This window comes from Perca flavescens, chromosome 7, assembly GCF_004354835.1.
Source record: "Perca flavescens isolate YP-PL-M2 chromosome 7, PFLA_1.0, whole genome shotgun sequence".
Taxonomy (NCBI): domain Eukaryota; kingdom Metazoa; phylum Chordata; class Actinopteri; order Perciformes; family Percidae; genus Perca; species Perca flavescens.
This window is the reverse complement of record NC_041337.1, coordinates 7,265,958-7,281,191: the sequence shown is the minus strand read 5'-3', so window position 1 is coordinate 7,281,191 and position 15,234 is coordinate 7,265,958. Positions and strand designations below refer to the sequence as shown.

Here is a 15,234-nt window from a genome sequence, read left to right as displayed (position 1 = left end):
GCTAGCAGCTGGAGTAAACACGGTTAAAATTCTTACAGCTAAACGGTGTAAAAGTGTGTCTGTATTTGACTGGAGAGGATTGTAACTCCAGACTGTAGCTGCCGTTGTCTGAAGAACACAGCCTGAAATAATTATTGTTATAAGTTATTGTTATTACATTTTTAATAAATCATTTAATTTAATTTTGACCCTGTGGCCTTAGCAATACACAAGCTGTTCTTTAATGTCGCCTTGTGCTCTTTTTTTTTTAGCTCAACTTTTTATACTTTTATATTTTTGAACATAAAGAACAAACAAATACAATTGAACAAGGTGCTTCCTTTTTTTGTGGAGGTGGGGTAGTGCACTATAGGCCCCTGTGGGGCTGGCTAAGCTTTTGTCCTTAATGGCATTTTTATCCCCTTACATTACTTTTACTTTTATACTTTAAGTAGGTTTGAAATCAGTACTTTTACACTTTTACTTGAGTAACAAGCTTGTGTTGATACTTCAACTTCTACAGAAATCTTTTCAAAATCTAGTATCTATACTTCTATTTAAGTAATGAATGTGAATACTTTTGACACCTCTGAATATTACCGATAACATACGGTACTAAGATACCATCAGCTCACTGTTAAGCAGCTGCAACAGAAAGTACCTTACCACAGGATGTGGCAAACCTTACAGTTTCTAACCAAATACCATAACATTTGTAGAGAAAGAAATCTGACAAACTATGAAGTGTAAACATTTTATTTTATTTCTGTAAAACACTCTTCACTTCCTGCTTCTTACAGTGCAGACGCTCTATTGCTTGCTCCTGCTTCTGCTTGCATATTTCTGCTGATAATCTTGCTTTTCCTCTGAGAGAAACTATGAGCAGCGGCTCTTGGATACTTATAAATCACTGGACTATACATTTTTTGTAGACATAGTAGGCTATTGTCATATTTAAAAAAAAATCTGCGTGAGCGTGGCATACCAATAGCTCAAGCCTGTCCTAAAGTGACTGTAGCTAAAGCTAATTAGCAACAAGATGCCACCCTTCTCCATAGAGGACTACTACAAACTCCTTCAGAAGATTGCAGTTCTGGAAACCAAAATTTACCGGTTAGAAGTAAATATGGAAGTGACATGTGGAAATGACACCACTTTACCAGTGACCCAAAACAATGGACAAAAGCATGCTAACACACGGCTAACTAGCACCAGCAAGACCACAAAGAAACAGGAGGGCTGTGGAATGGATAATAAATCAACAAGTGGCAGTCCTCCCTGGAACTCTTTTGGTGCAAAGCCTAAGAGTAAATCATTTTCCTGGGAAATGGGAGGACGACTAACGGGCAGGACACAGCGCCCTGAGATTTGTGATACGACCGGCTGGCCTGCATTATCACCCAAGCAGAGCGCCTCTTCAACCCCTGTACTTAGCAGGACACGGTCGTGGACAGCTGCAAAAGGGAAAATCAGCAACAAAATGCCTCCCCAACAACTGAGTGTGCAGGTGAAGAACAGATTTGCTCCTCTGTTGCAGGACCCTGGACATGACCTGGATTACGTCTCATCGTCACACAGCAGGGTAAGGACTGAGAGCAATTCTAAAAGTAAAAAGCTACAGGGAAAGCTAATGACTGGGCCCCAAACTCTGATTGTGGGTGACTCTGCTGTGAAAGATATAAAAAGCAGTAAAAACACCAAAATACTCTGTTTTCCCAAAGACATGGTGTCTGACTTGGCCCAAAGAATCCCAGATATCGTAGCAGCACACCCAACTGTGAAGAACATTATACTGCATATAGGGTCAAATGATGTTGTAAAGCAAAAGTTTGAAGTGCTGAATCGTGACTTTATGAATCTGCTGAACACAGTCAGCTCCCTAAACGCAAAGGTGTTTGTCAGTGGCCCTATACCGCCAGTCAGAGGAGGAGCTGAGAGTTTCGACAGACTGTTGGCACTGAACAGATGGCTTTCAACTGCATGTACCAACAACCATTCTATGCAGTTCATTGACAATTTTAACATTTTCTGTGGCTGCAGACATCTTTTTAAAGCAGATGGACTATTCCTTAACAAGCCAGGAGTAAAGCTGTTCACCTCTAGCATACTTTACTTTCTGCACCACACATCTGCTCCCTTGGCCAAGGACACGAGACAAGATGAACCAAAACAAGAGGAAGACACAACAAAGTGCGGCAGTGAGCCACCACAGTCCCCACCTGAGCAAAGATTTGACCATGGGAGACCAAAGACCGGAGATGAGAAATCTCAACCCCCCTTCTCACCCGTCCAACACTCCTCAAACCCCTTTGACAACCACGAAAGCTTTGAGGACCTCTTTAAGGATACATCGCTCTCCCCTCTTTCCCCCATCCCCATGTTGGAGTTCACTGACCAGATCAAGCAGCTGGTAAATGCTGGAACCAAGTATGCCCCCCTTCCTTCTCCCATCGTAAAACGCCAGGTACCTCTGCCCCCTCAAGGACGGCAGTTAACTCCTTCTCCCCAAACTGATAAGGATGCTTGTGTGTAAAATGCAGTAAGCATTAACTGATATGGGCCGGGTCCAGGCTGCATGCCTAGCAGCCAAGACAAGCCTGGGCCCTACGTATTAGATTCTTCCACAATTTATGTTGTGATAGGTAATCAAAAAAGAATGGTGAATAAGCACGTAACTGCAAACTTTGCAAATTTAGCATCCATTCCTCGTCAGCCACAGTCTGTCCCAAAAAATGAAAACGCACTAACACTAGCACTACTAAACGTTAGGTCTTTGGCAGGAAAATCATTTTTAATCAATGATTTTATTATCAACCACAATCTTGATTTTATGTTTTTAACTGATACCTGGTTGGACCATAATAACAGTGCTGCTGTTCTCATTGAGTCAGCCCCCCCTAACTTCAGTTTTATGAGTGAGAATAGAGTGAATAAGAAAGGAGGTGGAGTCGCCATTTTGTTTAATGACTCATTCCAATGTACGCAAATATCTTACGAAAATGTTGCTTCTTTTGAATATGTGGCTCTTCAGCTAAGATCCTCCCCTCAAGCTCTACTTCTAAATATCTACAGGCCACCTAAATACTGTGCAAACTTCTTTGAAGACTTTACTGAACTGTTGTCTATAATCTGTATTAACTTTGACCGTGTAATTATTGCTGGTGATTTCAACATTCATGTTGACAACCCCCAGGACCGAGGGACCAAAGAACTGTGTTGTGTTTTTGAGAGCTATGGAGCGACTCAGCATGTGACACAGCCCACACACAATAAGGGGCACACTCTGGACTTGTTTATCTCCAAGGGTCTGAACATTTCCAAGGTTGTGGTGACTGATGTTGCTCTCTCTGATCATTCCTGTGTTTTCTTTAACGGCACTATCTCTCTGCCCAAAAGTGTTCAAACAAAGTTAATCAGAAAACGGTATATCAGTGAAAACACCAGTGAATCATTCATTCAGCTTTTCTCCTCTACACCCGCCCTCACTGGGGCCTCAGTCACTGAGCTTGTAGATAATTTCAACTGTAAAATTACGAATGTTATTGATGCTATTGCTCCCACTAAGGTCAAAGCTGTCTCTGGTAAGGAAAGACCTCCATGGAGAAATTTTATAGTTGTGAGAACAGAAAAAAGAGAGTGTCGAAAAGCTGAACGCAGTTGGCGAAAATCTAATCTCCAGGTCCATTATAACACTTATAAAGAGAGACTTCACATTTATAATATGGAACTAAGGAATGCAAGACGGTCCTTTTTCTCTGACGTTATTGCCAGAAACAATAATAATTCACGTGCTTTGTTTGCTACTGTTAATAGATTAACAAACCCTCCAGTACCAATAGCATCTGAACTGTTGTCTACCAAGGCTTGCAATGACTTTGCCTCCTTCTTCACAGACAAAATTCAGAAAATTAGACAAACAGTCAGTGCTTCCATATCAAGTACAGGATATGTGTTGTCACAGTGTGCACGCAAAACAAATTCCAACATGACACAATTTCATACGATCAACCTTAAAAACCTGGAGGACATTATACAACATCTGAAAACCTCCTCCTGTTGCCTTGATATTCTACCAACGGGTGTTTTCAAAAATGTTTCGAATTGTTTGGCTTCTGATCTTCTACAGATTGTAAACACATCTCTGCTCTCAGGTATCTTCCCACAGGCCCTGAAAACTGCAGTCATCAAGCCACTCCTAAAAAAGAACAACCTAGACACGACACTAATGAGCAACTATAGGCCAATATCAAACCTTCCATTTTTAAGCTTCAAACGACAATGTTAAAAACAACAGACAAAGCAAGAAATCTTGGTGTAGTCATGGACTCAGACCTAAATTTTAAAAGCCACATTAACATAATTAAAAAATCAGCCTATTATCACCTTAAAAATATATCAAGGGTTAAAGGGCTTATGTCTCAGCAGGATCTGGAAAAACTTGTCCATGCTTTTATCTTCAGTAGACTTGACTACTGTAACGGTGTCTTTACAGGTCTCCCTAAAAAATCAATCAGACAGCTTCAGCTGATTCAGAACGCTGCTGCTCGAGTCCTCACTAAAACCAAGAAAGTGGATCACATCACTCCAGTACTGAAGTCTCTACACTGGCTTCCAGTGCCTCAAAGAATTGATTTCAAAATACTTTTACTGGTTTATAAATCACTAAACGGTTTAGGGCCAAAATACATTTCTGATCTGCTACTACATTATGACCCACCTAGACCTCTCAGGTGGTCTGGGACAGGTCTACTTGTTGTCCCCAGAGTCAGAACTAAACAGGGGGAAGCAGCGTTCAGTTTTTATGCTCCACATATCTGGAACAAACTCCCAAAAACCTGTAGGTCCACTGCAACTCTCAGTTCTTTTAAATCTAAGCTAAAGACCTATCTTTTTGATGTTGCTTTTCTTTAAATAATCTATTTTATTAACTTTAATTTTTTATATTGCACTGTAACTTTTATTCTTATACTGCACTATCAATTGTATTCTTGTCTTTTAATGTTTTTAATTTGTTTATTATTGTTTTTTAATTGTTTTCTAACTGCTCTTTAATGTTTTATGTAAAGCACTTTGAATTGCCCTGTTGCTGAAATGTGCTATATAAATAAAGCTGCCTTGCCTTGCCTTGCCTTGCCTTGCCTTTATCTTGATATAATTTATCTAAATAACTACAAGCTGGCTACTTATTATGACTTCATGACACAGAAATATAATAGGCATACCCTAAATGTTTAAAACTCTCACATTAGAAATGGTGCTAACTAAAGGCATAGGTTACTAAATAGATTTTCCATTTCTCATAAGGTTTTGTCAGAGGCGTCAAAAAAGGAAATAAAATCTGCATGTAAGGCAGCACAAGCACATATAAACCTGTAATTATAGTGTAAGGTGTTACTTGGGCTCAACATGGATTCCCTTAGATGACTTTTAATTTTATATTTTCAATTAAAAAGAATCTGACAAACCAACCAACCCGTGTTGTTTCCTGGATACCAGCAAGTGCAGGAACTCAAACGTATGTCAAGGGTGAGGCATAAAACAGGAAATATTCTCTGAACCACAGATGCTTTGACTCTGTTTCTGTCTATTCTATCTCACACCCAGCAAGAGAAGGAGCTGTACTAACTGTCCAGAAGACAATGACGAACGGATCTTGTCAAGATATCAGATTTGACTTTACAGGCAGATTCCTGCCTCCTGTTTACATCTTAGTCTTCATCATTGGTCTGGTAGCTAATGGATGGGGATTGAAGTCTTTGCTGCAGAAATGGAAGAAACTGGGCATCGTTAATGTGTTTGTTCTCAATCTCGGACTTGCTGATATTCTATACCTGCTCACACTCCCCTTTTTGGTGGTGTACCACTTTGTGGAGAGAAAGTGGATCTTTGGAGACGCATTCTGCAAGATAACACGATTCTGCTTCAACCTGAATTTATATGGCAGCATTGGGTTCCTTACTTGTATAAGTGTGTACAGGTACCTGGCTATTGTCCATCCAATGAGAGTGATGGGAAGAATAACTGTCACTCACTCTGTGGGGATCTCAGTCATGGTTTGGTTTTTAGTCAGCGTTCAAAGTCTTCCAGACATGTTCTACAGCAAAACATCTCAAAACAACACTGAGCAATGCTTCGATACCACCTCTGACATCTATGTGGATGATTACATTAAATACAGCCTTGGATGGACATTCACTGGGTTTTGTATCCCATTGCTCATCACACTGGGCTGCTATGGACATGTGATTGTCGTTCTCTGCCGCACAAATATCACTGACAAGGTACTGAAACAGAGATGCTTGAAGTTGTTGTTCATCGTGATTCTTCTCTTCTCTGTTTGTTACATCCCCTATCATGTACTGAAGAGCCTCAACCTCTGGTCAAGAGTTCTGCAAAATCAGAAGATATGCCGTGAATGGTCTAATGGAGTCTACATTGCTCGTCAGATAAGTCGTGGCCTTGTGTGTCTGAACAGTGCTCTCAACCCTCTGGTTTACCTCCATGGAAATGAAGATATTCCTGCTCAGCTCAGACAGCTGCTCCAGCAAGCTCGTAAAGCTGTCATGCGTCTCACCCCTAGTCAAGTTCCACTGGTGTGTGAATGAAATTGAATTATTGTATTGCATCATCTTGTTCTGGGTCAAGGTTGTTATCTATGTTATGGTGATATTGCTATTAACACGCTCAAAAAGAAAGGAAATTAATTTATTATTATTATTATTTGAAAATGTCACTGTTCACTTTCAGAAAGGTTTGATGAGAGAACAGGACCGTGTTTTGTGATCGGGGGCTCAGTGCTATGCATTATCTCTTTGGATTGAAACAGGAAGTTCATAGTGTGAATGTGTAAAAATAAACAGGATGCAAACTGTATGAGCTTCACTGACTGCAACTGCACATTAAAGGGTAGCAAAGGAAGAATAATGAAAAGAATAGCGGCAGATTCATGTGTCAATATTAATATGATCAAGCACAATGGGAAAACAACACAGATTAACAGCTATCAGCATAGCTGTGCAAAATCCCTCCAACTATAGTGATCTTACTTTGTGGAAATAGTAATCATTTTGATAAATAATGGTTTGAGGAAAACAGTATTGTACAACAAATTTAATGATGGTGATTACAAATCAGGAAAAGATAAGATACCATAAACAAGAGTTAGACCAAATGTTGTCTAGCTAGCTGTCTGGGTTTACCCAACAGAGATCTGAGGAGCAGTTAACCATAGTCCTCATAAATCCACCAAAGTTTAGAATTCCAACACAAAGAAAGAGTAAGGTCACGGATATCCGGCTGAAAATGAAAGACTTCCGCTGGATCTTCCTAAATGAATTGTTGTCAATATTCACTATGTATTGGGTAAGAGCCTTTGTTATATTTACAGCCAAAAAATCTCTAAACGGCTGGAACTGCTCCTCTTCCACCGCCTATAGCCTACCTGCTTGATGGAGAAGTTAATGTCACGATGCTATGAGGTGGTATAGGGTGTGGTAGTATCGGTGTAATTTTATGATTATGAGTAATACATGCACACGGCATTGGACCAATACCCGACACTGGCATCGGTGCATCCCATTTATTTAATTTAGAGATAAACCATAAAACATGCAACAACTTACAATATCACTTGAAAGGAAGACTAGTCTTAAAGAAAATGTCTTGAGATGAGTTAAATACAACAAGACAGCACATGAACACACCAAATTAATTCTGTTGTGGTACTGGTTAATAGCACCATCTGAAAAGTGTAATGTCAACACTACTTTTTAATGGTTAGGTTCAGTCCCACTTGTATTAACAAACTAGTTTTAATTTTGAATTTTAATTTTATTATTGGATCTACCCGTCTGTGAAGACCACATTTAAATGTTTGGTTTAATAGTGAATCATAATAAGCTTCTGAGAAAAACAGGACTTCTACAGTAAGTGAATTTTAAAAATGAATTGCCCCAGTGGGCACCTTACCATTTTGTCATTGCATTTTATCATTGCAGGTGTTAAGAGTCTAAAAATAATGCAAATTTCACAGGAAATGACCTCTAAAGACATATTTCCTCATTCATTTTAACCGTTCTCTGCACCATAGCGTACTTGCTTCAAAGTATTTGCTGCTTTTAGTGAGACAGAATGAAGAACAACTCTTTTCATCGCATCAGCTTTGAGTTTACAGGCCAATTCCTGCCTCGTGTTTACATCTTAAAGCAGTTACACACCAACCAGACGGACGACTGTCGGCAGGAAAGCCAGTCGGACTGATCAGTCTCCCAGAGTTGGTCCAAAAAGTGCCACAGAACACACCAAAGAGACGAGACGTAATACGTCTCCATAACAGCAGGCGGCGCTAATCTGTATTGTCGCCCCAAAAAATGAAAACCGGCAGCTGATTGGACGAACGCGTCACATGGGTTTGTTTTCTCCGGAAATTCAAAGCCAGACTGTCATGGTGGCCTGTTTAGAATACGATCTCATATTGTACTAAAATAGTTCACTGAAACATGTTTCTGAAAACATTTTAAGCGAGAAATAGGCCATGCAGTTGCTGAATCTGTCTTCATTTCAGATCAAAAAAGGTCAGTTTAGAAGATTTTCGTCAGATTTTGAGAGACTCTAGTCACGCTCATTCCGCTCGCCATTTCCGGGTGAGTCCCGACTGCCCTGCCTCCGACTGAACATGTCAGGTCGGCCAAAATAAAGGCCAACGGCCCCTCCGGCGGACGACAGCACGGAACACACTGAACAGACTTGAGCCACCGACCTCACCAGACTGTCCAATGGCCGATTATCAGGTTAGTGTGTCAGCGCCCTTAGTCTTCATCATTGGTCATGCTTGGGCTCAGCATGGATTCCCTTAGATGACTTTTAATTTTATCAGACAAACCAGGCAACCCGTGTTGTTTCCTGGATACCAGCACGTGCAGGAATTCAAATGTATGTCATACTGAGTCAAAGAACAGGAAGTCTTCTCTGAACAACAGATGCTTTTATATTATTTCTATCTATTCACACCCAGCAAGAGAAGGAGCTGTACTAACTGTCCAGAAGACAATGACTAACGCATCTTGTCAAGGTATCAGATTTGACTTTACAGGCCGATTCCTGCCTCCTGTTTACATCTTAGTCTTCATCATTGGTCTGGTAGCTAATGGATGGGGATTGAAGTCTTTGCTGCACAACTGGAAGAAACTGAAGATCATCATTGACATCCTGACATCTTGTGGACAAAATAATCTACTGCTTGGGATGAGGGCATTGCAATAGCTTTATTTCTTTCAAATGATTTTGTTTACAATAGGATATTACAAGAGGATTATAATAAACAGTCCCTGTAATATTACTGATAACATACAGTACCAAGATACCATCAGCTCACTGTTGAGCAGCTGCAACAGAAAGTACCTTACCACAGGGTGTGGCAAAACTACAGTTTCTAACCAAATACAATAATGTTTGTAGAAAAAGAAATCTGACACCTCTTTTCATTGTAATAGGTTACCCGCAAGCATAAAGTGTGTCTCTAATACACAAACGGCAAACTATAAAGTGTAAACATTTCATTTTATTTCTGTAAAAACCTCTTTATCTTGATATCATTTATCTGAATAACTACAAGCTGGCTACTTCTTAGGGCTTCATGACACAGAAATATAATAGGCACACCCTAAATCAGAGATCTTCAACAGGGGGTCCGGGACCCCTAGGGGGTCCTCAGAGTCACTGCAGGGGGTCCTCCAAATTACTGTTAATTTTTGAAAGTTTTCTTCAAAAATTAAAATGTCTTAATATGAATCCAACATACTATTAGCAAATATAAAACCCCACTGATGATAGGCTTACTGGCCTATAGGTAAGGTAGTCACTATAGCTAACTACAGATATAGTTAATCCTTAAGGATTCACATGTATGTTTAACATTAAAACATGATTTGTAAAATCATGGCAACAATTATTATTTTAATAGCTTAGTATTCATATGCAACAAAAAAAAAGGTATTTATAAAAGGCTTTAGGCCGCCCTATACGTTATTGTAGGCCCAGTTTAATATGCAACTTCATTTTATACAATATATGGAGTAGGGGGTCCCTGCTCCGTCTCTCTTTCAGTTAAGGGGTCCCTGGCTTAAAAAACGTTGAAGCTCCTGCCCTAAATGTTTAAAACTTTCACGTTAGAAATGGTGCTAATTAAAGACATGGTTACTAAATAGAGCTAAACATTCAGTTTCTATTTCTCATAAGGTTTTGTCAGAGGCATCAGAAAAGGAAAGAAAATCTACATGTAAGGCAGCACAAGCACATATAAACCTGTAACTGTAGTGGAAGCTGTTACTTGGGCTCAGCATGTATTCCCTTAGATGACTTTTAATTTGATCTGACAAACCAGCTAACCCATGTTGTTTCCTGGACGTGCAGGAATTCAAACATATGCCATACTGAGTCATAGAACAGGAAGGAAGTCTTCTCTGAACCACAGATGCTTTGATTCTGTTTCTGTCTATTCTATCTCACACCCAGCAAGAGAAGGAACTGTACTAACTGTCCAGAAGACAATGACGAACGGATCTTGTCAAGGTATCAGCTTTGACTTTACAGGCAGATTCCTGCCTCCTGTTTACATCTTAGTCTTCATCATTGGTCTGGTAGCTAATGGATGGGGATTGAAGTCTTTGCTGCAGAAATGGAAGAAACTGGGCATCGTTAATGTGTTTGTTTTCAATCTCGGACTTGCTGATATTCTGTACCTGCTCACACTCCCCTTTTTGGTGGTGTACTACTTTGTGGAGAGCAAGTGGATCTTTGGAGACGCATTCTGCAAGATAACACGATTCTGCTTCAACCTGAATTTATATGGCAGCATTGGGTTCCTTACTTGTATAAGTGTGTACAGGTACCTGGCTATTGTCCATCCAATGAGAGTGATGGGAAGAATAACTGTCACTCACTCTGTGGGGATCTCAGTCATGGTTTGGTTTTTAGTCAGCGTTCAAAGTCTTCCAGACATGTTCTACAGCAAAACATCTCAAAACAACACTGAGCAATGTTTCGATACCACCTCTCACATCTATGTGGATGATTACCTGAAATACAGCCTTGGATGGACATTCACTGGGTTTTGTATCCCATTGCTCATCACACTGGGCTGCTATGGACATGTGATTGTCGTTCTCTGCCGCACAAATACCACTGACAAGGTACTGAAACAGAGATGCTTGAAGTTGTTGTTCATCGTGATTCTTCTCTTCTCTGTTTGTTACATCCCCTATCATGTACTGAAGAACCTCAACCTCTGGTCAAGAGTTCTGCAAAGACAGAAGATATGCCGTGAATGGTCTAATGGAGTCTACATTGCTCGTCAGATAAGTCGTGGCCTTGTGTGTCTGAACAGTGCTCTCAACCCTCTGGTTTATTTCCATGGAAATGAAGATATTCCTGCTCAGCTCAGACACTTGCTCCAGCAAGCTCGTAAAGCTGTCATGCGTCTCACCCCTAGTCAAGTTCCACTGGTCGAATTGTCTAATATGTGAATGAAATTGAATTATTGTATTGCATTATCTTGTTGTGGGTCAAGGATTTTATCTATGTCATGGTCATATTGCTATTAACATGCTCAAAAAGGCTCAGATTAAAATAAGGAAATTAATTAATTATTATTATTATTTGAAAATGTCACTGTTCACTTTCAGAAAGGTTTGCTGAGAGAACAGGACCGTGTTTTGTGATCGGGGGCTCAGTGCTATGCATGATTTCTTTGGATTGAAACAGGAAGTTCATAGTGTGAACGTGTAAAAATAAACAGGATGCAAACTGTATGAGCTTCACTGACTGCAACTGCACATCAAAGGCACAAATGGAAAGGAAGAATAACTAAAAGAATAGCAGCAGATTCATGTGTCAATATTAGTATGATCAAGCACAATGTGTAAACAACACAGATTAACAGCTATCAGCATAGCTGTGCAAAGTCCCTCCAACTATAGTGATCTTACTTTGTGGAAATAGTAATCATTTTGATAAATCATGGGTTGAGGAAAACAGTATTTTACAACAAATTTAATGATGGTGATTACAAATCAGGAAAAGATAAGATACCATAAACAAGAGTTAGACCAAATGTTGTCTAGCTAGCTGTCTGGGTTTACCCAACAGAGATCTGAGGAGCAGTTAACCATAGTCCTCATAAATTCACCAGACTTTAGAATTCCAACACAAAGAAAGAAGAAGGTGACGGACATCCGGCAGAAAATGAAGGACTTCCGGTGGATCTTCCTAAATGAATTGTTGTCAATATTCACTATGTATTGGGTAAGAGCCTCTGTTATATTTACAGCCAAAAAATCTCTAAGCGCCTGGAACTACTCCTCTTCCACCGCCTATAGCCTACCTGCTCGACGGAGAAGTTAATGTCACGATGCTATGAGGTGGTATAGGGTGTGGTAGTATCGGTGTAATTTTATGATTATGAGTAGTACATGTGCATGGCATTGGTGCATCCTATTTATTTCATTTACAGATAAACCATAAAACATGCAACAATTTACAATATCACTTTAAAGGAAGACTAGTCTTAAAGAAAATGTCTTGAGATGAGTTAAATACAACAAGACAGTACAGGAACATACCACATTAATTCTGTTGTGGTGGTGGTTAATAGCACCATATGATAAGTGAAATGTTAACACTACTTTTCAATGGTTAGGTTCAGTCCCACTTGTATTAACAAACTAGTTTTAATTTTTTATTTTAATTTTATCATTGGATCTACCCGTCTTGGAAGACCACATTTAAATGTTCAGTTTAATCGTGAATCATTCTGAGAAAGATTCTGAGAATAACGGAACTTCTAGAGGAAGCGATTTAAAAAAATAAATTGCCCCAGTTCCTTTTGGGCACCATATCTTTCCATTTTATCATTGCACCTACTCCTCTTACCAAGACGAGTAGGTGGTAAGATTCTAAGAATAATGCAAATTCCACAGGATATGACCTCTAAAGACATATTTTCTTATTCACTTTAACTGTTCTCTGCACCATAGCGCACTTGCTTCAAAGTATTTGCTGCTTTTAGGGAGACAGAATGAACAACACCTCTTGTCATCACATCAGCTTTGAGTTTACAGGCCGATTCCTGCCTCCTGTTTACATCTTAGTCTTCATCATTGGTCTGGTAGCTAATGGATGGGGATTGAAGTCTTTGCTGCACAACTGGAAGAAACTAAAGATCATCAATGTTTTTGTTCTCAATCTCGGACTTGCTGATATTCTGTACCTGTTCACACTCCCCTTTTTGGTGGTGTACTACTTTGTGGAGAGAAAGTGGATCTTTAAAGATGCATTCTGCAAGATAACACGATTCTGCTTCAACCTGAATTTATATGGCAGCATCGGGTTCCTTACTTGTATAAGTGTGTACAGGTACCTGGCTATTGTCCATCCAATGAGAGTGATGGGAAGATTAACTCTGACTCAATCTGTGGGGATCTCAGTCATGGTTTGGTTTTTAGTCAGCGTTCAAAGTCTTCCAGACATGTTCTACAGCAAAACATTTGGAAACAACACTGAGAAATGCTTTGATACCACCTCTGACATCTATGTGGATGATTACATTAAATACAGCCTTGGATGGACATTCACTGGGTTTTGTATCCCATTGCTCATCACACTGGGCTGCTATGGACATGTGATTGTCGTTCTCTGCCGCACAAATACCACTGACAAGGTACTGAAACAGAGAAGTTTGAAGTTGTTGTTCATCGTGATTCTTCTCTTCTCTGTTTGTTACATCCCCTATCATGTACTGAAGAACCTAAACCTCTGGTCAAGAGTTCTGCAAAGACAGAATATATGCCGTGAATGGTCTAATGGAGTCTACATTGCTCATCAGATATGTCGTGGCCTTGTGTGTCTGAACAGTGTTCTCAACCCTCTGGTTTACCTCCATGGAAATGAAGATATTCCTGCTCAGCTCAGACAGCTGCTCCAGCAAGCTCGTCAGATGTTCAGCCGTCCGCCTCCAACTAACTCTACTGATGTGCCAATGGCACAAATCACAGATGTAGGTTATAGAACATGTTAAAACATTTTACTGTATATGTCATTATTTTCTTTCTATTGCCACATATATGTTACGTTTATATTTGTGCTATTCAGTTTAGAAGGAAGATTTTTTTTTCATTGTTTTTGTAGTCTTGTTTTTATATAAACATTATCATTCTTTCATGCTCTGTTAATTAAAGGAATGTTGAATTATCTGACTTACAGTTAATTATTGGGGGGATTTCAGTTTTGTGTGGTGTCCATGTGAATTCAAATGTTAACAATTGATTGTTGTATCTGTCACCAAGGCGTAGAACATTCCCTATTGATTTTATTTTTGTTCCAAATAGGGTTTTCAGATTGAATATTTATCCTCATTCTTAAAAGATACATTGTCTTTTGGGTGTGATTGGTGACTCAGTGCTTTTTTATGCTCATGGGTAATGGGTTGGTGCCAAATATTGATATATTTTGATGTTAATACTTTTGTGGGCTATTTTTAATAACATTTTGAATGCAGTAGGCCTATGCATTAGTAGGCTACTTACAGTAATACAAGTTATTAGTTTACTTAGGCTGAGTAAAATATCTCACTTATACTACTTCTTCCACCACTTATTAAAACAAGTTCATAAAAAGCAATGTGGTTATCTCAAGGTTTAAGGTTTTCTGTCATGACATTTCTTTGTATTTGTTGTCATAATCGTTCAGCCCTTCTTATATACTGTCTATGGTTCAGCCCAATCACCCGTCATTGTAAATGTAGAGGGGCGGGTTGTAGAGGTCAGAGGGCGCAGGCTAGAACCGCAGGCTAATCAAACGTAGCCATATAAACCTCACTAATGTCGGCAAATATTACTAAATATGTTGCTCACTTCGGTCAGCGCAGAGTTAGAACGACCTGTTGGTAACTTGTTGCAATATATGAAAGGTAAATACATGTGTGCATTTTTAATACTACCAATTCGATGTGGTTTGAATAAATGTATGCTAATTAGCGCGTTAGCATGCTAGCGACGTTAGCATAGTGTGGCAGCGGCTATGGACAGCAGCCTGTTGTGTGTTACATGCGTGTATTATAGGTGTGTTAGCCAGTGGTGGAAGAAGTACTCAGTTATTTTACTGGTAAAAGTTATTTTACTGGTAAAAGTACCAATGCTATAGCGTAAAAATGCTTTGTTACAAGTAAAAGTCCTGCATTCTTTCATATTCACATTAACTTAG

General features: G+C 39.5%; 3 protein-coding genes across 3 annotated transcripts in view; all 3 read left to right on the top strand.

Moving 5' to 3' along the window:
• Positions 1 to 5,576: 5,576 nt before the first annotated feature.
• Positions 5,577 to 6,762, top strand: LOC114559101 (P2Y purinoceptor 1-like). Its single transcript, XM_028583545.1, has one exon. It carries the CDS (start codon positions 5,619 to 5,621, stop codon positions 6,582 to 6,584), a length of 966 nt encoding a protein of 321 aa, XP_028439346.1. The 5' UTR covers positions 5,577 to 5,618; the 3' UTR covers positions 6,585 to 6,762.
• Positions 6,763 to 10,494: 3,732 nt separating this feature from the next.
• On the top strand, positions 10,495 to 11,784 carry LOC114559099 (P2Y purinoceptor 1-like). The gene has a single exon (XM_028583543.1). It carries the CDS (start codon positions 10,527 to 10,529, stop codon positions 11,499 to 11,501), a length of 975 nt encoding a protein of 324 aa, XP_028439344.1. The 5' UTR covers positions 10,495 to 10,526; the 3' UTR covers positions 11,502 to 11,784.
• A 2,996-nt stretch (positions 11,785 to 14,780) lies between these two features.
• pfkfb1 (6-phosphofructo-2-kinase/fructose-2,6-biphosphatase 1) overlaps positions 14,781 to 15,234 on the top strand; it is a 97,179-nt gene continuing 96,725 nt past the window's right edge. The window contains exon 1 of the mRNA XM_028583535.1: positions 14,781 to 14,941. The gene's annotated coding sequence lies outside the window, so the exon portion shown is untranslated. The remainder of the gene's footprint in view (positions 14,942 to 15,234) is intronic.

Excerpts from the sequence above, each read along its gene's own strand:
- LOC114559101 (XM_028583545.1), top strand. The coding sequence starts at position 5,619 with ATGACGAACGGATCTTGTCAAGATATCAGATTTGACTTTACAGGCAGA.
- LOC114559099 (XM_028583543.1), top strand. The coding sequence starts at position 10,527 with ATGACGAACGGATCTTGTCAAGGTATCAGCTTTGACTTTACAGGCAGA.